This window comes from Ranitomeya variabilis, chromosome 1, assembly GCF_051348905.1.
Source record: "Ranitomeya variabilis isolate aRanVar5 chromosome 1, aRanVar5.hap1, whole genome shotgun sequence".
Classification (NCBI taxonomy): Eukaryota; Metazoa; Chordata; class Amphibia; order Anura; family Dendrobatidae; genus Ranitomeya; species Ranitomeya variabilis.
The window spans coordinates 641509108-641531632 of NC_135232.1; the positions used below are offsets into that span (position 1 = coordinate 641509108).

The 22525-nt window shown below is 42.1% G+C and overlaps 1 protein-coding gene across 1 annotated transcript in view; it reads left to right on the forward strand.

The window, feature by feature from the left end:
- VPS39 (VPS39 subunit of HOPS complex) overlaps positions 1-22525 on the forward strand; it is a 134051-nt gene that overhangs the window by 79032 nt on the left and 32494 nt on the right. The window contains exons 13-18 of the mRNA XM_077261229.1: positions 1803-1946; positions 6058-6199; positions 6379-6465; positions 11979-12052; positions 15036-15134; positions 17492-17591. Coding sequence (XP_077117344.1) covers positions 1803-1946; positions 6058-6199; positions 6379-6465; positions 11979-12052; positions 15036-15134; positions 17492-17591 — 646 coding nt within the window. The remainder of the gene's footprint in view (positions 1-1802; positions 1947-6057; positions 6200-6378; positions 6466-11978; positions 12053-15035; positions 15135-17491; positions 17592-22525) is intronic.

The window sequence follows — 22525 nt, forward strand, 5'->3', positions numbered from 1 at the left end:
CCTCCTAGTGGCAGCCGTATAACACCCATGGTCCTGTGTCCCCCAATGAGTGGCTTGGAGTAAAAATGTTATGGTGAGTACGCAAAAATCCGTTTTTCATACAAAATGCATACAAATTATTGATATCAGTGGTTAAAATGTGACCCATGCAGAAAGTTAGACACTCCACACCTTCTTTAAAGTGTTGTCCACTCCACAGACAACCCATTCTCAATTATTATATACGCCAAGTAAAATAACAGCCTGTGCTCGCCTCCGTCGCCATTTCAGCAACGTCGGCACTGGCTCTCCCATGGCTTGCTTGAAACGGTTATATCATGTTATCCCTGAATCCAGTCAGCAGCCGCTAATGATCCACCTCACTCTGGAGGTAATTGCGCTCCTCAAACTTTCTACAAGATTTTGAAGGTGTCTGTAGGAAATCTTGATAATTTATCCAGAACATCCTTTCAGGTCAGTCACTGATGTTTGGGTCTGGCTTGCAGTCTCTGTTCTAGTTCTCCACAAAGATGATTTGTGAGGTTGCGGTTAGGGCTCTTTATGGGCCAGTCAAATTCTTCCACACCAAATTCGGCCAAGCATTTCTTTTTAGACTTTGCTTTGTGCTTTGGTTCACAATCCTGGTAAACTGAAAAGAGCCTTCCCCAAAGTATTCCCACAGAGTTGGAGGCATAGAATTGTGTAAAATGTCTTGGTATGCTGAAGCATTAAGAATTCCAGTCTCTGGAACTAAGGGGCCTAGGCTGACCCATTGAATAACAACCCCTTAGCATTGACCTCCAAACTTCAAAGTTGGTGATTAAATACGGAACTGTATGGCCACTCCTGTGGTGCGCTGAGTGTCTGTACTTAGTTTGAACAGTTTTTTTGCTGACTGATTTCCGTTAAGGAACTCTGAACCGAAAAATAATGAAAATGTTCAGAAGGTGCAGTAACTTTACTGCTTCTGACGGGTTTCCTGTATGTTTCTGATACACAGGGTGTATTTCCATTGTGTTGTGTCACTGACTGATCGCTGGATCTAATGCTGAGTTGGCAGTTGGTCAGTATTGGGGACGCTGTTACAGCTGCCGCTCTCAATGCACCGAGCGGTGACTGAAGTTGCCCCTATGACTGAAATCAGAAGTCTGCCAGGAGAAATGAAGTTAATTTCCTCTCAGCAGGGGGGCTCTAATGGGCACTGGTTGTGTTCAGAACGCTGTTAGCGGGCAATTGAAAAGCGTGTCTTCAGGTTAATAGCGTTTTTTTTACATGACAGGTAAAAAACCTGCAGATATGGTGTTAATCTACAGATTAATAGCGTTACTTGTCTGCACTTAGCCAAACTCTGCAGAGAGAAATTGATCTTTATTCTCCCCGCCAGCATTCGGTCTTCAGTCATGGGGGCACTTGCTCTGGTACCAGTATACAGAGCGGCTTGTGTAATCGCGCTCCCAGCCCTGACTGACACTCGCTCTTTATTCAGGCCGTCTGTCAGTCAGGACTGGGAGCGCAGTTAAACCAGCTGCTCTCTATATGCAGAGCAGTGACTGAACCTGCGACGGTGCTGCCCCCGTGACTGAAACCCGAACACTGCCAGGGAGAACAAAGTTGATTTTCTCCCTGCAGCGTTTGGCTAAGTGCCGGCGACAGGCACAGGTTAGCCATTTTGACCAGCAGATTAACCCCATATCTGCATGTTAATAGCGTTTTTACAGAGGACAGGTTCCCTTTAAGAAACAAAAGCTAGGTTTTTCATGTGTATTGTCTTTCAAACAAATCTAAATACTTTTTTCTGGACATTTCTTTTAATAATCTGACAGAAAAGGAGTCACCTGGTTAAGAAGCTGAATGACACTGATCATCATTCTACAACCTCCCCACTAATGGAAGGAACCCCAACCATCAAATCAAAAAAGAAGCTTCTGCAAATTATAGACACCACTCTGCTAAAGTGCTACCTGCATGTAAGTTATTTTCAACCATGTGCCTGCTCTGTACACAGTTGTGTAAGAGGCCTGGTGCCCTTATACACCGATGTCAGAAAAGCAGAATTATGGCTCTGTTGGCACGAGTAAGCAAATGAGGGATGCAGCAGTTGTCTGCATATTTAAACAACCTGCCTAACAGTCTCTTTATTACAATACACCCATAAACAGATCTTTAGAAAAACTATATCTCAAGCCCATTTATGATATGTAAATGAGGTCTTTGACTAGTCAATTGGGCATTAGTGTCCCCAAACTGGTCGGCCCACTTAGCATGTAATCATGCCTGTATGGGCATGATAATGACTTACAATTGCATCGCCATCTCCATACTTGCCTGGCACATGCACGCATCTTCTTCCCCTCGCATCATTGGTGCTCAGAAGTCGGGTGTACGCGTCCCAGCTTCATAGAGGCGCACTGCGCATGATCAGACATCTCCACTTCCAATATCAAGTGCAGTGCGCCTCCGTGAAAATCTCCAAAAAATTAAAAAAGCTCTTGTAAATAAATAAAATTTATTATAACCTTTCATAGCTGTAATGTTGAAAGAAAACTCAAGTCCATCATGTCAACCTACAATTTAGCATGACAAAAACTCCATGAGGCAGACATGAATTACCCCATATTAGAAGAATAATTCCTTCCAAACTCCACAAACGGCCATCAGACAAGTTCCCTCAATCAAAGTCCCATAACCAGTAATATTATATACTTAAAAAGATCATCCCGGCCCTTCTTGTGCTTTAGTAAAAGGACCATTACAACATGCGATAGAGAGTTTTAGTCTCACTGCTTGTACAGCAAAGAATCTGCATCCATAATGACTAAACCTTCTTTCCTCTAAGGCTATGTGCACACGTCAGGATTTTCTGCAGAATTTTCCTGAACAAAACTGCATGCGTTTTTTTCTCGTTTTTGATGCGTTTTTGTGTGGTTCTTTTTCCGGAGCTTCCCAATGCATTAAATAGCGGGAAAAACGCAAAAAATCCGCACAATTAATGAACATGCTGCGTTTTTTACCGTGATGCGTTTTTTTCCGCGGAAAAAAATGCATTGTGCACAAAAATTGCAGAATGCATTAAAAATGATGGGATGCTTATGTATGCGTTTAAGCGTTTTTTCCCGCAGAAAACGGCCGAAAAAACACAAAAAATCCTGAACGTGTGCACATAGCCTAAATGTTGATGTTCTCTTGTCACTGTGGCAGGCCTATGTGTAAAAAGATAAATCTACAGATCCCTATACTGTCCCTTCATTATATTTGTACACTGTAATCATATCATTCCGAAGTCTATTCTTTTCCAAACTGAATAACCACAAATTTAACCCCTTTCTGACCTCGGACGGGATAGAACGTCCGAGGTCAGATGCCCTGCTTTGATGTGGGCTCTGGCCGTGAGCCCACATCAAAGCCGGGACATGTCAGCTGTTTTGTACAGCTGACATGTGCCCGCAATAGCGGAGGGGAAATCGTGATCCACCCGCCACTATTAACTAGTTAAATGCCGCTGTCAAACGCTGACAGCGGCATTTAACTAGTGCTTCCGGCCATCGGGCCGGAAATGAGCGCATCGCTGAGCCCCGTCCAGTGATCGGGGGTCAACGATGCGTCGGCATGACAACCAGAGGTCTATTGAAGACCTCTATGGTTGTTGATGCCGGATTGCTATGCGCTGTGGTCGGCGCTCATAGCAATGCAGTAAATCTACTACATAGGAGCGATTTTTGCATCGCTCCTATGTAGCAGAGGCGATCGAGTTGTGCCAGCTTCTAGCCTCCCATGGAGGCTATTGAAGCATGGCAAAAGTTAAAAAAAAAAAAAAAAAGTTTTAAAAAAATATAAAAGTTTCAATCACCCTCTTTTCCCCCCATTCAAAATAAAACAATTAAAAAAAATCAAATATACACATATTTGGTATCACCACATGTAGGATCGCCCGATCTATCAATTAAAAAAAGGATTAACCTGATAGCTAAACGGTGTACCGAAAAAAAAAAAAAAAAAAATTGAAATGCCAGAATTACGTTTTTTTTTGTTGCCGCAACATTGCATTAAAATGCAATAACGGGCGATCAAAAGAAAATATCTGCACCAAAATGGTATCATTAAAAATGTAAAAAAAAAAAAAAAGCCCTCACCCTAACCCCAGATGACGAAAAATGGAGACCCTACAGGTATCGGATAATTGTGCAATTTTTTTATTTTTTTTTACCAATTAGTTTAAAAATAACTTAGACATGTTTGGTGTCTTTGAACTCGTACTGACCTGGAGAATCAAAATGGCAGGTCAGTTTTAGCATTTAGTGAACCTAGCAAAAAAGCCAAACAAAAAACAAGTGTGGGATTTCACTTTTTTTGCAGTTTCACCACACTTGGAATTTGTTTCCCGTTTTCTAGTACACGATATGCTAAAGCCAATTATTTTGTTCAAAAGTAAAACTTGTCCCGCAAAACATAAGCCCTCACATGGCCATATTGACGGATAAATAAAAAAGTTATGGCTCTGGTAAGGAGGGGCGCGAAGAACGAAAACGCAAAACCGAAAAAAGCTGGGGTCATGAAGGGGTTAATAACCTGTCTTGGTATTCCTGCCCATCCATTCAGTTAATAAATTCGGTCATCCTCTCTAGATCAGTTATGTCCTTATATACTGAAGACCAAAATTGTACACAGCATTCAAAGTGTGGCCGCACTATATAGCTATAACTATGTTCCCGTCATAAGCATCTATGCCTCTTTTAATGTATCCTGTGATTTTATTTGCTTTGGCAGCAGCTGCATGTTGACTTTACTATACGCCCAAGTCTTTCTCTGTGACCGTTTTACCATTTTGTACATAATTATACATTTTATTTCCTCTACCCAAGTGCATGATCTTACATTTATCTACATTAAACTTCAATTGCCATTTCTCAACCCAACTCCATCTTACATAAACCCCTCTGTAATATTACATTATCCTCCTCTGTGTTTACATTGTAAAGTTTAGTATCACCTGCAAATAGGTAAGTGAAAGGAATTCAAACACGTCTGTCCGTTGGTTAAAAAAAAAAAAAAAAAAAAAAGTAATTAATTTTACTAGTAGTCCATTAAAATACCAAAGAAAAACTTTAAAACTTAATCAAAGGGCGGTTATCCGCCAGAAACCCATCAGTTTTAAAGGTTTTTTTTGTACTATTTGTTATTTCTTTGGTATTCTAATCTACCCCTAATTAATATAAATTAACTTTTTTTTTATTTTTTATTTTTTTTGCCAACGGACGGATGTGCTTGGAATCCTTTCACTCACCTATTTGTGCTGACTCTGCCAGCTGAACTCGGCAACCCTCTGTTGGACATATACAGTACGGACAGCATTATTCAGCAGCTTTTGGTGGGCTTTTTTCTTTATCACCTGCAAATATTTAAATTCTACTCTGCCCCATACAAGGTTATTGATATATAGAAGAGGGCCCAATACTGACCCATGTGGTAGTCAACTGTTACTCTTCCATACTGTGTTCCAGTAATATCCTCCTTCTGTGATCGCTGATTGGCTGCAGCACTCCCTTGCCATAACAATGGCATTTAAGTGCCTCTTGTGAGTATAAGCATAGCCATTCAAGGGGTTGTCCAAGTAGTGGGTAACGCCTTTTTAAGTAGTTGACATATTGGAAACTTTGTCTCCCCCAAATTTTTTCAGTAATGGATTTGTACAGATTGTGCGACAATAAAGGTGGAAAAAGTTCTGAAATGATTGTTTTTACATGACAAAAACCTGGCATTTTAATAGGGGCATGTAGACTTTTAATATCCACTGTAGTTTCTGTGAGAGTTAAAGGCACTGAATAGAACGGCAAGCTACATTCTTTACGTAATTCCCATTTATTTCTATGGCCGTTTTGAAATCAGCTTTGCACAGCCCACTCCGCTCTAAGCATAGTCCCACCATCCTGTGGCCAGCGCACAAGCGCAGATATTGCTGTCTAAGCAATGAATGGCTGACGTGGGAATAGACAGTGTGCATGGCCAGACCTTATCTGTGTGGACCTTGGTTTTCCTGCCTTACACTAATCTTCACAGTGTAATATGAATCTTCTTCATTAGACTAATGTTGCCCTGGTGGCTCCTCTCCTGCGCCTGGAGAACAATCATTGCCATGTGGAAGAGAGTGAACATGTGCTGAAGAAGGCGCACAAGTACAGTGAGCTCATCATCCTTTACGAGAAGAAAGGCCTTCATGAAAAAGGTGAGAAATGGGCCGCTATGGAGGTATAGTTCCTCGCATCGCCGGGGACAGGTGGGAATAATTGCATCCTCTAATTTCTGTATATTGACTTAATAATTGGTCATGTAACAAGATTTGCCAAGTCCATAAATAGCCATTGTGTGTATTATGCTGTATTATACTAATGAGTGTTTTTGCAGCTCTTATGGTCCTGGTTGACCAGTCAAAAAAGGCCAATTCACCATTGAAAGGTCATGAAAGAACTGTACAGTACCTGCAAAGATTAGGTGAGTACCAAGACACGTCTCATTTTCAGGTGTCGTCCACCTTCAAACATGTTTAGATTGTTAAAATTGTGAATATGTTTTCATTTTTAAGTGTCTCATCCTCTGGCTTCCCGCTCAGAGAGGAGAGTGTTTCCTATGTCTGCACCTCATCAAGAGTTGTGTGAGGGGGGCTGGCTAAGGGATGTTTTCAGTAGTTATGTCTGTCTGTCTGTCTCCGCATGTGACAGGTTATCTTAGCCCCTTAATGACCGCCAATATGTCTGTTTACTGACCTGAGATATAAGAGAATAGCATCCTTATACAGGTGACAATCCAGCAGCTGTCTTCTGTACACTACAGCTGACAACTTGCTGCATCAGGCACGATCAGTGTTAGTACTGTGTAGCCGTTTAACCCATTAAATGCTGCTTTTAATAATGACTACAGCATCTAGATGGTTAAGAGTGTGGGGGCTCCCTGTTTAACCCCATCGGCACCCTGAGATCTTAATTGTGTAGTCCTGAAGCTTGTCATGGCAATTCCTGGCCTAATAATGCCTTAGTGTCTGCCGGCTACAGTGCCTGTTTCAGAAGTTGTTAACATTTTAGATGGTAAAAATACGTTTCTTCATTCCCGTTATGTCACTTTGCATTAATTCCTGAAAAGCATCTGAAGCGCTAATAAACTATCTGAAAGCAATTTTAAATACATTGAGGGGTGCTGTTTTTAAAATGGTATCACTTTTGTGGATTCCAATATACAGGACCCCCAAAGTCACTTCAAAATTGAATAGGTTTCTCAAGAAATAGGTTTTGTAAACTTCCTTGAAAAAATGAAAAATGACTGCTACATTGTAAAACCTTCTAAAATGCTAACAAAATAAAATATTTTACAAATGGTGCTGATATAAAGTTTTAATTGATATCATTTTTGTGTAGATACGATCTTTTGTTCGCCCGTTATTGTATTTTATTGCAGTGTAGCAGTGACCAAAAAAACGTAATTCTGGCGGTTTTAATTTTTTCTCGTTATGCCGTTTAGTGATCGGGTAAATTTTTTTTTTTATATTGATAGATTGGGCGATTCTGAACGTGGCGATACCAAATGTGTATATTTGATTTTTTTTTGTTTGTTTTATTTTGAATGGGGCGAAAAGGGGGTGATTTGAACTTTTTATAATTTTTTACTTTTTTTGACTTCTTGGATGCTTCAATAGTCTCCATGGGCGACTAGAAGCTGCAGTACTTTGATTGTTTCTGCTACACACAGGCGATGATCAGATCGCCTGTGAGTAGCATAAATGCTCACTTGCCATGTGCGCCGATCAGGGGGCAGCGCTCATAGCAATCTGGCAATGACAACAATAGAGGTTTACTGCAGACCTCTGGTTGTCATGCTGACCCATTGGTGACCTGTGATCATGTGATGGGGTCACCTATTGGTGGTGTTAACAACACACTTCCGATAAGCGCGAGTTAACAGCTGCGGGTGGATCACTATTCCACCCGTGGCTGTAGCGGGCACATGTCAGCTGTATAGACCAGCTGTCATGTGCCCGGAAAAGTGTGAGCTCAGCGCCGAAGCCCGCACCAAACAAGGGAGTCCAACGTGGGCATACTATTACGCCCAGCGTCGGAAAAGGGTTAAAGGAATAATCATTCATGGTTTGTAAATTGCTATTTTTTTTTTTTTGTAAAATTTCTGATATTTTTATAAATAAATGCAAAACATATCAACCTAAATTTACAGTTGTTAGAAAGTATAATGTGTCACGAAAAAAAAGATCTCAAAATCAATGGGATATGTTGAAGCATCCCAGAGTTATTACCATATTTTTTTGGACTATAAGACACACCTAGGTTTTAGAGGAGGAAATTAGGGGGAAAAAAATTGAAGCAAAAAATGTGGTCAATTCTTTACTTAATATCTCCTATCCTGGTATATGTGGTCACCTCATCCCCATCCTGATGCGCATGGCTCCCTCATCCATATCCTGGTATGCATGGCCCCCTCATCCCTATCCTGGAATGCAGCGCCCCTATCTCGTCCTAGTATGTATGGCTCCATCCCTATCTTGGTATGCATGGCCTCCTCATCCCTAGTCTGGTATGCATGGCTCCCTCATCCCTACCCTGGCAGGAATGATCGCCCTCATCCCTATCCTGGTATGCATGCCTCCTCATCCCTATGCTGGTATACATGGCCCTCTCATCCCCATCCTGATACTCCTGGCCCCCTCATCCATATCCTGGTATGCATGGGCCCTCTCATCCCTATCCTGGTATGCATGGCCCCCTCATCCATATCCTGGTATGCATGCCCCCCTTTTCTCTAGCCTGGTATGAATGGTCCCTCTCATCCCTATCCTGGCAGGAATGATGGTCCTCATCACTATCCTGGAATGCAGCGCCCCTATCTCATCCTAGTATGTATGGCTCCATCCCTATCTTGGTATGCATGGCCTCCTCATCCCTAGCCTGGTATGCATGGCCCTTTCATCCCTACCCTGGTATGCATGGCTCCCTCATCCCTATCCTTGTATGCATTCCTCCTCATCCCTATCCTGGTATGCAGGGCCCCATCCTTAACCTGGGATGATTGGCCCCCACACCCATCCTGGTATGCATGGCCCATCAGAAAACATTAAAAAAGACATTACACTTAACTTCCCGGTGCTTTCTGGCAGCGTCCTGCTCCGATGCCAGCAGCTGCTTTTATGCTTGTAAGCAGCGCATGGCAGGGATGTCAGAATGTCGTGCGCTTCTTGCAAGCCGAAGGGCAGCTGCCGGAATACCATTGCTCTGCACGCCGGGACTTTGTGCATGGAGGGCAGTGAGTATTCATTGCTCTTTAATACCGCACAGTGTCAGCCGAGGCCTTCCTGCAGCTGCCGGTGGTCGTGTGTGCTGCTACTTAAGAGCAATGAATATTCACCTCATTCCACTCCCATGGGTGTGGAATGTGGTGATAGTCATTTCTCTTTAGCAGCGGACACAGGAGTTAGCCGCAGCAGCAGGCTTCTGCCTCTGTGACCTCCGCTGCTGCTCCCCCACCACAGCCATAGCAGTTACATCTGTACTAGAAGATGCACCCCCCACTTTCCTCCACATTTTTGGAGAGAAAGTGTGTCTTGTAGTCCGAAAAATACGGTAACACTTAAAGTGACCCTGGTCAGATTTCAAAAATTTGGCTTGGTCACTAATTGGTTAATTAGCAGCTACTTAAAATGACCTACATCTTATGCATATTGGTCAACAAATTAACCTGTAATAGTCTTGGTCTTGGGTTCTGCAGCTGTACTTCTTGCTGATTGCTAATGATAGCAATGCATTTCTTGTCTGCCCCTTATCAGATCCATCTGGCTTAATCCTCATTGGGAAAGCTAAGCCAGGCTTTTTCTTTGGCTCAAATCATATATGAGCAGAGAAGTGGGCTGGCTTAGCTATTGAAATGCCAAGTCAGCTTACCTTCTGATGAGCTCAAGTCTGGAAGTGGAGCTGCTGAATGTGAGACCTTAGCTAAGGGCTCACTCAATGAGCGTACAACTAGGACGAAGACCAGATGACCCAGGAGGTCCCTTCCAACTCTAACATTCTATGATTTCTAAAAGCCGGTCGGTCAGTCCGTGCATTGCAATTTTGAAATTGGACCAATGATCAGGCGTCTTAAAGAGCCCTAACTTGATCACCATACAACATGAGATGTAAGAAACTGTCATTATCTGTTCATTGTCGTGAAACAGTACTTCTCTTTTCCTTCATTCAATTTTTGCACATTTGTTCCTCTGATACACATTTTAATAAAGATTTCTTGTAAGGAAAAGTAAACCCATAACCTAGCTAAGGAGCCCCAGCATGAGCAGTCTATGTCTTAAGGTACCTTCACACGAAACGACATTATAACGATATCGCTAGCAATCCGTGACGTTGCAGCGTCCTCGCTAGCGATATCGTTTCGTTTGACACGCAGCAGCGATCAGGATCCTGCTGTGATGTCGCTGGTCGCTGAATAAAGTCCAGAACTTTATTTGGTCGTCCGATCGCTGTGTATCGTTGTGTTTGAAAGCAAAAGCAACGATACCAGCGATATTTTACACTGGTAACCAGGGTAAACATCGGGTTACTAAGCGCAGGGCCGCGCTTAGTTACCCGATGTTTACCCTGGTTACTAGCGTAAAATGTAAAAAAAACAAACAGCACATACTCACATTGCGTCCCCTGCAGTCTGCTTCCTCCTCTGACTCAGCACCGCAAAGTGAAAGTGAAAGCAGCACAGCGGTGACGTCACCGCTCTGCTCTCACTGTACGGCGCTCAGTCAGTCAGGAAGTGGACGCAGGGGGACGTGAATGTAAGTATGTGCTGTTTGTTTTTTTTAGATTTTACGCTGGTAACCAGGGTAAACATCGGGTTACTAAGCGCGGCCCTGCGCTTAGTTACCCGATGTTTACCCTGGTTACCAGGGGACCTCGGCATAGTTGATCGCTGGAGAGCGGTCTGTGTGACAGCTCTCCAGCGACCAAACAGCGACGCTGCAGCGATCGACATCGTTGTCGCTATCGCTGCAGCGTCGCTTCGTGTGAAGGTACCTTTACGTGGCCCATAACCTCGCTAAGGAGACCCAGCAAGAGCATTCTAGGCTTTACATGGACCATAACCTAGCTAAGGAGACCCAGCGCGAGCAGTCTATGCCTTACGTGGCCTGTAACCTAGCTAAAGAGCCCCAGCATGAGCAGTCTGCGTTACATGGCCTGTTATGTAGCTAAGGAGACCCAGCACAAGCAGTCTATGCCTTCCATGGCCAATAACCTAGCTAAGGAGCCCCAGCACGAGCACTCTATGCCTTATGTGGCCCATAACTTCGCTAAGGAGACCCAGCACAAGCATTCTAGGCCTTATATGGACCATAACCTAGCTAAGGAGACCCAGCATGAGCAGTCTATGCTTTCCATGGCCCATAACCTAGCTAAGGAGCCTCTGCCCGAGCAGTGTATGTCTTCCATGGCCAATAACCTAGCTAAGGAGACCCAGCACGAGCAGTCTATGCCTTCCATGGCTCATTACCTAGCTAAGGCAACCCAGCACGATCAGTCTATGCCTTATGTGGCCCGTAACCTAGTTAAGGAGCCCCGGCATGAGCAGTCTGCCTTACATGGCCTGTTATGTAGCTAAGGAGGCCCAGCACAAGCAGTGTGCCTTACATGGCCCGTAACCTAGCTAAGGAGACCCAGCACGAGCAGTCTATGGCTCACAGCCTGTTCATGTTGCTCTGAAGCTGTCCGGACAACTTGATCTCTCCCTCAGCACTTTAATGTTGGAATACTCTGGAAAAGCGCACAGTTTGGACAGTGTCTTGACTCTTGACCATGCCGCTGACTTCAACGGAGCTCATTGCCATTGACAATGCAAGAAGCCAAGAGCGCTGTAGAGCACTCTTGAGACCATCCCTTAAAGAGCTTGAAAATGAAATCTTTACAAAGTTTTTCTTACTTTGAAATGCAAAATAAAGAACATATTTACCTTCCCTATTTCAACAGGCGCTGAAAAAATTTCTTTGATCTTTGAATATTGTGTTTGGGTCCTTCGAGACTTCCCTGATGATGGATTAAAGGTAATGACTGTTATCATTTTAGTTTTTGCAATAGTTCAAATAGAAAAGTGTGACTTTTGGTTATTCCTTTGCACAAGATCTGTGATATGATAGATGGTGGATATGACGTTTTGGATGCTCGTTCACGCTACCATATCTTCAGTCCGAGTGCTGGCCAAGTTTAAAAACCGGACAACACCTGGGTCAATGTTATTTGAAAAAATCGGATACCATTTGGGGCCACCGTATAATATCCAGTTTTTGTTGATACAATGTGTGCGAATTGGATGCTATACTGTGAACCGAGGAAATTGTTAATGGTCCTGTAAATGATTATGGATTGTATACAGATGACAAGTGAGAAAAAAAATAGTCTGTATTGTATAGGTGAAACTCTGACTTTTTATATGCTCGTGTGAAACTACCCTGACTGTCTTTGCATGGAAATCAGCCGGTATGTTGTCTGTTTAACCCTGTAGATGCTACGATTTATCTAGATAGCTGGAGTCATGGCTTCAAATCCCACCAAGAAAAACATCTGCTAGGAGTTTGTATGTTCTCCTGTGTTTGCGCGACTTTCCTCCGGGTTCTCTGGTTTTTGTCACACCCTAACGACATACTGATAGGGAACGTAGATTATGAGCCCCATTGGGGACAGTGATGTCTGTAAAGCACTGTGGAATAGGATGGCGCTGTGTCAGCAAACCATTATATATAAATAGAATATCAGGGACTCCCTCTTTAACCTCCATTGTCAACCCTGCAATGTGATCACAGGATTCAGTTATTGCCATTGCAAACCATGATCAACTAATGGCCTTGGGGTCTCACCATTACGGCAGAGAAATGTTCAAGTCCCATAAATAAAAAGCACAAAAAAAGCTAAATAAAAATAAACATAGTTTGGATTGATCCGGAGACTATACCAATTATCACTCTGCCACAATAACACAAAAAATGCAGTAAAAAGTGGTCGTATAAAAATATATATATATATATATATATATATATATATATATATATATATATATATATATATATATATATATATATATATATATATATATATATATATATTTATTTATATATATACATGCACGCACGCATATATATATATATATATATATATATATATATATATATATATATATATATATATACACATACAGTATATATATATATATATATATATACATACAGTATGTGCTTCCTACTCTAAATTATAATACAACCAAAAAGTTAATTTATCTCAGTTTTTCAATACAAAAAGTGAAACTCGTATATTATATAGAGTCATTACAGAGTGATCTATTTCAAGTGTTTTTCTGCTAATGTTGATGATTATGGCTTACAGCCAATGAAAACCCAAAAGTCATTATCTCAGTAAATTAGAAAACTTTAGAACACCAGCTTGAAAAATTATTTTAAAATCTGAAATGTTGGCCTGCTGAAATGTTTGTTCAGGAAATGTACTCAATACTTGGTCGGGGCTCCTTTCAATTACTGCATCAATGTGGCGTGGCATGGAGGCGATCAGCCTGTGAGACTGCTGAGGTGTTATGGAAGCCCAGGTTGCTTTGATAGCAGCCTTCATCTCGTCTGCATTTTGGGGTCTGGTGTCTCTCATCATCTTCTTTACAATACCCCATAGATAACGCCAGGCAAGTTTGCTGGCCAATCAAGTACAGTGATACTGTTGTTTGTAAACCAGGTATTGGTACTTTTGGCAATGTGGACAGGTGCCAAGTCCTGCCGGAGATGGAAATTTCCATCTCCAAAAAGCTTGTCAGGGCCTCCATAGAGGTTCAAAAACAAACAAAAAAAGTCTACACAGAGGGGATCACAGAAAGAAAAAGACCAACATTTTTCGGCAAAATGCCTTACTTATGGTCAATTTCTGTGATCCGCTCTGTGTCAGCTTTTTGTTTTTGGACGACTTATGGAGATTTTATACAATGGAATAAATGTTAAGTTTTATATACAATTTATTTTTTGGGCAATTTTTGGGATTGATGTACTTAGCTGGATTTTTATTTTCCTTCCTTCCATGGGTTAACATTTATCCTGTACTCTACGCTGAGCACTTAAATAACGGTTCCCATCTAACTTTGTGAAATATGTAAGTAAAGTGAAATGCCTGACGGTAAAATATAGTATATTGAGGCAGATGGAGTTTCCGGCCACTATTGCGTCAGGATCCGTCTTGTCTTTTTTTTATTTATTTTTTTTTAATTTTAGCTAAAAAAAAAAAAAAAAGCGTGCCAACCAGTGGTGTTGTCTGGTCTCCTACCTAAACAATCAGAGCGCACACAATTTGGGCCAGTGGCACAGACATGCGGCTGGTCTGAACTGTTGATTGTCAGGAGCGCACTGTCTCCTGAGAGACTAGAAGATGAAACAAACCAATATACTATAAAACCCATTTAACCAATCAGACATTAACTGTTGTTAAAATACATTTTTCTACACTATTTAAAAAAATTATTTTTCTAATTATTCATATCATTATCTGAAATTTAACAAGCAAATCCGGAAATCTTGCCGTTTTCACTGTAGCCACTATACCTCACAGTAGGAATACACTATAACAAAGAGGATATCCATGAAAAGTAATTTATTTTGTGTCAAACACTGGAACTGCCTTTACTAATAAGTCACATCTCACCTCCTCCCCCTCATTGCACAATGACGTCAGTGAAGCCTCTCCGTACTACCACATCCTGCTGGAGAAGCGTTCTGTGAATGCAAGGAGGCACCAAGCCCATCTCCATAACCATGGACAGAAAATCAAAAAGTGAAAACAGATTGCACAAAATTAATGTTTGATTATGATTTCAATTTGTAAGAACAAAAATCTATGTGATACATTAAGTTTATTTTTTAACTTTATGAAATAGTTATCTTTGCCCTGATATTCTGGAAAAAAGGAAACTTGATTATCAATGCGATTAGTCTTCCAAATGTCTTTACACCTTCATGATGTATTATTTACTACACATAACAGATATTCACTGAAGACCTCCCAGAAGTTGAAATCCTTCCTCGAAATCACGTGCTATCGTTTTTATTGGAAAACTTTAAGCACCTCGCTGTTCCCTACTTGGTGAGAAACTAAATTTTGCTTTGTAATTTGATATACAAATTTAGAACATGTATAATGCATTAAAGGGGGTATGTCCATCGCCGAGATCCTATCCCAATATGTAGTAAATGTATTAATATTATTAGCAAATACCTCCAATTAAAAATGTAGTATAGTTCTTCTGATTCACTGTGTTGCTTAGCCCATGTGCAGGGCATTGCAGTAGCTTAGGAGTGCTGAGAAATCGAGTTTTGAGAGCACCACCATGACTTTTACAGGTTGTCTGGTATTGTGGAGAAAGTAATGGCCAGCCACAGGCCCTTTCCTGCAGTATCTGATACTGTCATGATTATTATGTCAGGTATTGCAGTGAATAAGTCCTATCCTTACAAATGGACAGGACTCATTCACAAGATATCCCATTATGAAGGATAGTCTATCTTTGCACATGTATTTTGGTGATTTCCATATTCTTAAATAAAGAAAGAGCCGCTCCCCAATTCTCAATACAGCCTTTCCCCCCCTTTCCATGGATAGATGGGGCTCCCATCTGTAAATATCCAGGATGGGAATAACCCTAAAAGCACATTAGGACCATCCAGTATGTATTACATCCACATTTTCATAACATTTTGCAGAATGCTACGATATATACATCCATTACTCTGCTGTTGATTGTGTCCCAAAACCTAGATTCCAATTTTACGAACGATCTCTGGTCCTGGTGACTCCATCTTGTGTGGGTCCTAATCCCATAACCCTTATGATAACCAAACATGGCATTCTGGAAACCTTTGTTGTAGAAACACATTGTACAAGGTTCCATGCTGGAAAAAAAAATCCCCTCTCCTCATGTCTACTGTCAGTGAGATCGGAGGAAGTTCAGAAGCTTTTTCATAGTATATACAGTCATGGCTGAAAGTGTTGGCACTCTTGAAATTTGTTCCAGAAAATGAAGTATTTCTCCCAGAATATTTTTGCAATTACACATGTTTTGTTATGCACGTGTTGATTTTCTTTGTGTGTATTAGAACACAAAAAAAGAGAAAAAAATAAGGCAAATTGGACATAATTTCATAAACAACCCCAAAATTGTTGGCACCCTCAACTTAAAAAGAATCTGTCACCCCCTGGAACGTTTTTCACCTATTAACATGGGAATTCAGGTAATAGAATTGTTAAACTAGTCATACCTGTATGCACATATCTTCGGTCTTGTTGAGAAATCATCTTTTATTTCTTTGCTAATGATTTCTTCCAGAGCCTGGAAGAAAACTCTGGCTCTGGTTTTCATTTGCGTACCACCCCCTTCTCATCAGTATCACAGTGCCCTGTGACGAGTATTGGTGGTCCCAGAATCCTGCACCCTACAATAGCGCCACTATACATACCTTATCGGCCTTTCTATGGCCATTGGCTTCATTGTTTTTCTGCGCAGTAGCAGTGACTCACAGGCATCGGCAAAGAAGAACAATGCCATATGTTGTAAACTTATGTGGCGCACCGTGGATAAATAAACATAAAAATCTCTAGAGATGGACTTGTAACCTTGAGATTGTATATGTTCAACAATTTTGGTTCTCAAGTCCTCAGACAGTTCTTTTCTCCTCTTTCTGTTCTCCATGCTTAGTGTGGCACACACAGACACACAATGCAAAGATGGAGTCAACTTCTCCCCTCTTTATCAGGTTTCACATGTGATTTTCATATTGCCCACACCTGTTACTTGCCACAGGTGAGTTTGAATGAGCATCACATGCTTGAAGCAGGGTTGTTTACCCAAACTTTTGGAAAGGTGCCAACAATTTTGTCCTCTCATTTCTGGGGTTTTGTGAGAAATTACCGGTATGTTGAATTTGTCTTTTTTTCTGGGTTTTTTTTTTTGTATTCTAATCCACACAAAGGAAATAAGCATGTGTATAACAAAACATGTGTAATTGCAATAATTTTCTGGGAGAAATACTTCATTTTCTGGAACAATTTCAAGGGTGCCATGACTGAATTTGGTATCACTATGCACTTAAAAACTGGGGGATTAATTTTTTAGATAAAGATTATAGATTAAATTAACTGCTTTAGAGAAAAATCTGAAAATTGTAGACTTATTTTTAGCTGCTGCTGCTGCCCGTTTATCACTACAGAAGACATACAAAATAAAAATGATCCTCACCAATATGCAAACATTTAAAATTAATTTCTGACATAAAAAAATACATTTGTGTAGATGGGTATTCTTTGATCTATGCCTCTTCAGGTGTTTTATTATCACCAAATTGAGGGTTTCTTGGGATGTAGTTACTGTTTTGTGAACATTATCTGTTAAAGTAATTGGTGACTGTTTTTTTTTTTTTTTTTTTTTTTTCTTTTTGCTGTTCCAGGAACATATTATCCTCACGTGGGAGGATAGGGGCCCTGAATTTCACAACTGTCTCATCAAGTTGTATTGCGAGAGGGTGCAGAGTCTTATGCAAAATATAGGTACTTGGCTTATGGATGGAGTGGAGAAATATAATTTTTGTTCACACCTTTTACAATTTCATTGGCTGCTTTTACAGATATATTCAGCCCCATTTTTGATTAATTTTGTATTTTAAAGTGCAAACTCAACCTTAGTAAGCTGCTTAAGAGGTGCTACTCATGACACAGACACACTTTATCTAACCTGCCACTGAGGGACACAAGACGTTTGGTTATAGCTAGCTGCCGCTAAGCTGTGGACGTTAAATTGTTAAAGGGAACGTTTCACTTGATTCATGCAGCCCAAATCATGGGCACCATGAATCCAGAACCTCACTGCACAATTGCATGAGCATGAACCAATTATGGAAGTGCAAAGATGTCTTAATCAGCATTAAACCAAGACTGATCCCTAGAATTGTTTTCCCGTTTGTGATATATGGCTGTGAGACATGGACTCCCAGGAGCAGACAGAAGAATAGTTGATGTCTTTGAATTGTGTTGCTGGAGAAATCTTCTATGAATACCATTGACAGCTAGGATCACAAACAAAGATGTTCTTCATCATAGAAACCCAAATATTTCCATGGATAGCAATATCACCAGAAACTGAACTCTTTTGGATATCTGATGAGGAAATATTCATTAGAAAGGGAGATGCTACTTGGAGCCATCAGTGGTAAAAAACGGGGGAGACCAAAGACCCTTTGTCTGGATGCCATCAAGAATGACATGGGAATAAGCATCAAGCAGTTGAAAGGACAGATACAACCAGTTGAATATCCAAGAGTCGGACTCGATGAATAGAATCAGAAATCACATTTTTCTCTGAAACACCTCCACATTTCAAAGAAAAATATAGTTTTATGATCCGGCCATGGACGATATCGGAATAGTCTCTTCTCTGGCTTTGGCCTCCACCAGGATTTTATCTACTATATAATTGTCTAAGGGTCACTTCCGTCTGTCCTTCTGTCTGTCTGTCACGGATATTGATTGGTCGCGGCCTCTGTCTGTCATGGAATCCATGTCGCTGATTGGTCTCTCCAGCTGCCTGTCATGGCTGCCGCGACCAATCAGTGACGGCCACAGTCCGATTAGTCCCTCCCTACTCCCCTGCAGTCTGTGCCCGGCGCCTGCTCCATACTCCCCGCAGTCACCGCTCACACAGGGTTAATGCCACTGGTAACGGACCGCGTTATGCCGCGGGTAACTCACTCTGTTACCGCCGCTATTAACCCTGTGTCACCAAGTTTTTACTATTGATGCTGCCTATGCAGCTTCAATTAGTAAAAAGATCTAATGTTAAAAATAATTTAAAAAATAAAAAATCATTATATACTCACCTTCCGCCGCCTTTCCCGCTCCTCGCGACGCTCCAGTGACTGCTCCATGCAAGTGGCAGGTTCCGGTGGCAAGGATGGTATTCGAGAAGGAACTTCCATGACGTCACGGTCATGTGACCGCGACGTCATCACACCCTGGGACCGGAAGCTGCCGCCTGCACCGCACACAGGCGACAGAACTACAAGGGGCCCTCGGAAGGTGAGTATATGTTTATTTTTTATTTTTTAACCTGTGACATACGTGGCTGGGCAATATACTACGTGACTGGCCAATATACTACGTGGCTGGGCAATATACTACTTGGCTCTGTGCTGTATACTATGTCGCTGTGCAATATACTACGTGGCTCTGCTGTATACTACGTCACTGGGCAATATACTACGTGGCTGGGCAATATACTACGTGGTTGGGCAATATACTATGTGGCTGGGCAATACACTACGTCACTGCGCAATATACTACGTAACTGGGCAATATACTACGTGGCTGTGCAGTATACTACGTGGACTTGCATATTCTAGAATGCCCTATGCGTTAGAATCGGGCCACCATCTAGTAAACTATATTTTCCCTAAAATGCCTGATTGTTACAGAGTAAAATATGTGGCTGCAATTGTGCATCAAGGCTTGGATTATACTGCCACGAGGCGGTGAGTTTTCCTTCAATGAAAGTCTTCAAACAGAGGCTGGACAGACATCTGTCTGAGATGGTTTAGTGAATCCTGCATTGAGCAGGGGGTTGGACCAGATGACCCTGGAGTTCCCTTCCAACTCTAACATTCTATGATCCTGCCTGTGGTTTGGGTGGCATGAATCAAGTACCAATTTCCCTTTTAAGCATTTGCTCTTCCAATCAGCTGTACCCTTCTTTCATTCAGCTTAGTGTCCGGCGGGCCTGTCTAGCATCTGAAAGAATAGGTGTCAGCAGCTGTACAGTGGGTTGTTATTAAAATTGCTTTTATGTTGGTCTTTCATTTGACAGGCTTGTGTTTCTATACACTACACTACAGCTACATATTTCTCCAGTTTGCAGTAGCAGTCTACTCGTGGCACCTACAGCTTCCCCGGCACTCTACATGCCAGTTACCAGTATTAGCCCGGAGGAGAAGCCTCCATTGTTAGTGCAGCTGACATGTCGCAATTTGCGAGCTACTTCTGAAATGCAGTTTTCGTATATAGTCAGTCAGAACCAGAGTGGGCATGCTTCCTATCAGCAGTATCAGACTTCACTAAGCGTATGTGTCCACGTTCAGGTTTGCTTCAGGCTTTGGTCAGGATTTTATGCAGGTAAAATCCTGACCAAAAATGCACCTGAGGTCACTGGCAGGTCACCTGCGGTGTTCCTGCGTGTTTTGCTCATTGTAGCAACATGCTGCGTTCTTAAAAAACGCACCGCATGTGCGTTTTCGCGGGAAAAACGCATGTGTTTTTTCCTGCACAGTGGAGACGGGATTTCATTAAATCCCCTCCACTATGCTGTAACATCTGGACGCTGCGTTTTTGACCCTGCGGCTCAGCGCTGCGTCAAAAACGCAGTGTTTCCTGAACGTGGACACATACCCTAAGGCATCTCAATCTATTGTGAACCTAATGGGTTGTGTAACACCACAGACTAAAGGTACCTTCACACGAAACGATATCGCTAGCGATCCGTGACGTTGCAGCGTCCTGGCTAGCGATATCGTTTCGTTTGACACGCAGCAGCGATCAGGATCCTGCTGTGATGTCGCTGAATAAAGTCCAGAACTTTATTTGGTCGTCCGATCGCCGTGTATCGTTGTGTTTGAAAGCAAAAGCAACGATACCAGCGATATTTTACACTGGTAACCAGGGTAAACATCGGGTTGCTAAGCGCAGGGCCGCACTTAGTAACCCGATGTTTACCCTGGTTACCAGCGTAAAAGTAAAAAAAACAAACAGTACATACTTACATGCGCGTCCCCCAGCGTCTGCTTCCTGACACTTACTGAGCACCGGCCCGAAAGTGAAAGCACAGCGGTGACGTCACCGCTGTGCTGTTAGGGCCGGAGCTCAGTCAGTGTCAGGAAGCAGACGCTGGGGGACGTTCAGGTGAGCATGTACTGTTTGTTTTTTTTACTTTTACGCTGGTAACCAGGGTAAACATCGGGTTACTAAGCGCGGCCCTGCGCTTAGCAACCCGATGTTTACCCTGGTTACCCGGGGACCTCGGCATGGTTGGTCGCTGGAGAGCGGTCTGTGTGACAGCTCCCCAGCGATCAAACAGCGACGCTGCAGCGATCAGCATCGTTGTCGCTATCGCTGCAGCGTCGCTTCGTGTGAAGGTACCTTAACCCAAGTTCCTCAGTGGCCGCCCTTTCAGCAGCCTCTCAAGGCAATTCCTATTAATGGCTAAGGTCTGATCACTTCAGACAACCATCTGCATCTCTTGCCTCTTTGCTGTCTTATCTCCCTGATCTACAGGCCTCTTATACTTAATCTTTAGCAGGGAAATTTCCCTGTCAGACTCTGACTTGGATGAAGAATGGTCTCCCAAACTGTCTCTATGATCGACAGCCTTAAAACTGCAGCCAAGGAGATCTTTAATGTCACGGACAAAGACTTCATCAAGGAAAACTGCTTATCTTACCTATCACATGAAGAATACAGGATCAATGACTATTCAGAAAACAATACTTGCAAATTAAATGCATGAGGACAAATAACATAACGGCAAGAAATATTCATGAATGATGTACAAAGTGCAATCCAAGTATTTAGTATCACAGAAGATAAGTAAATATCGCAGGGAAAAGATGAGAAAAATCATGTTACGTGACCCTCTTAAGTCATGCCACTTATGTTGTCCACTTTGGCAAATATAAGCTTGGTATAAAGGGAGGCACTGCGTGGCCAAGTCAGTGTGGGGAAAAATGTCTGACTGCCATGGTCATCCTTCCTGGATACCCTGGGTGGTTTCTACGGACTAAAAAGAACATTTTCTTCCATACCTCAAATAGTTTCTTCTGCATTGCCCCTCTGAAGTCCCATCTTTCTCAGCCACTGTTTTTTCACACCAATCAGACAACTGTTTTTGAGCAGGGGTAATCGCTCCGATCTCTGGTCACAGGCTGCACATCCATAGTTTTTATTCTAGTCTTTTAGTTGTCCCATAGAAGGACTGCTAAGTACTACCAGTTTTGTACCCTAAACCACCACCTCAAGATGAAATGTTTCCAGAGTTTTTCAACACACACACATTGTGATATAATGAACTATTTTACTTGGGACATTCAGTAATAACAAACCAAAAAGTTACAAAGTACAGTGTTCACAAACTAGAACTATGAACATGGCACCATTTGCGGTATACTTAACCCAGCCCCCGCAACATGAGCCTGCAGTTGTGTAATTAAAAAATCAGACTATACTTAAAGCCAGTAACCATACACCTCCCGCATTTACCACAGAACTTGGAAAACTTTATTTTGTTGGTGAGAACTGTCACTTCCAGCCTATGTGTTTTCTCCTTCGCCTCATTGGGGGACACAGACCGTGGGTGTATGCTGCTGCCACTAGGAGGCTGACACTAAGTGATACAAAGAAAGTTATCTCCTCCCCTGCAGTATACACCCTCCTGCTGGCTCTCA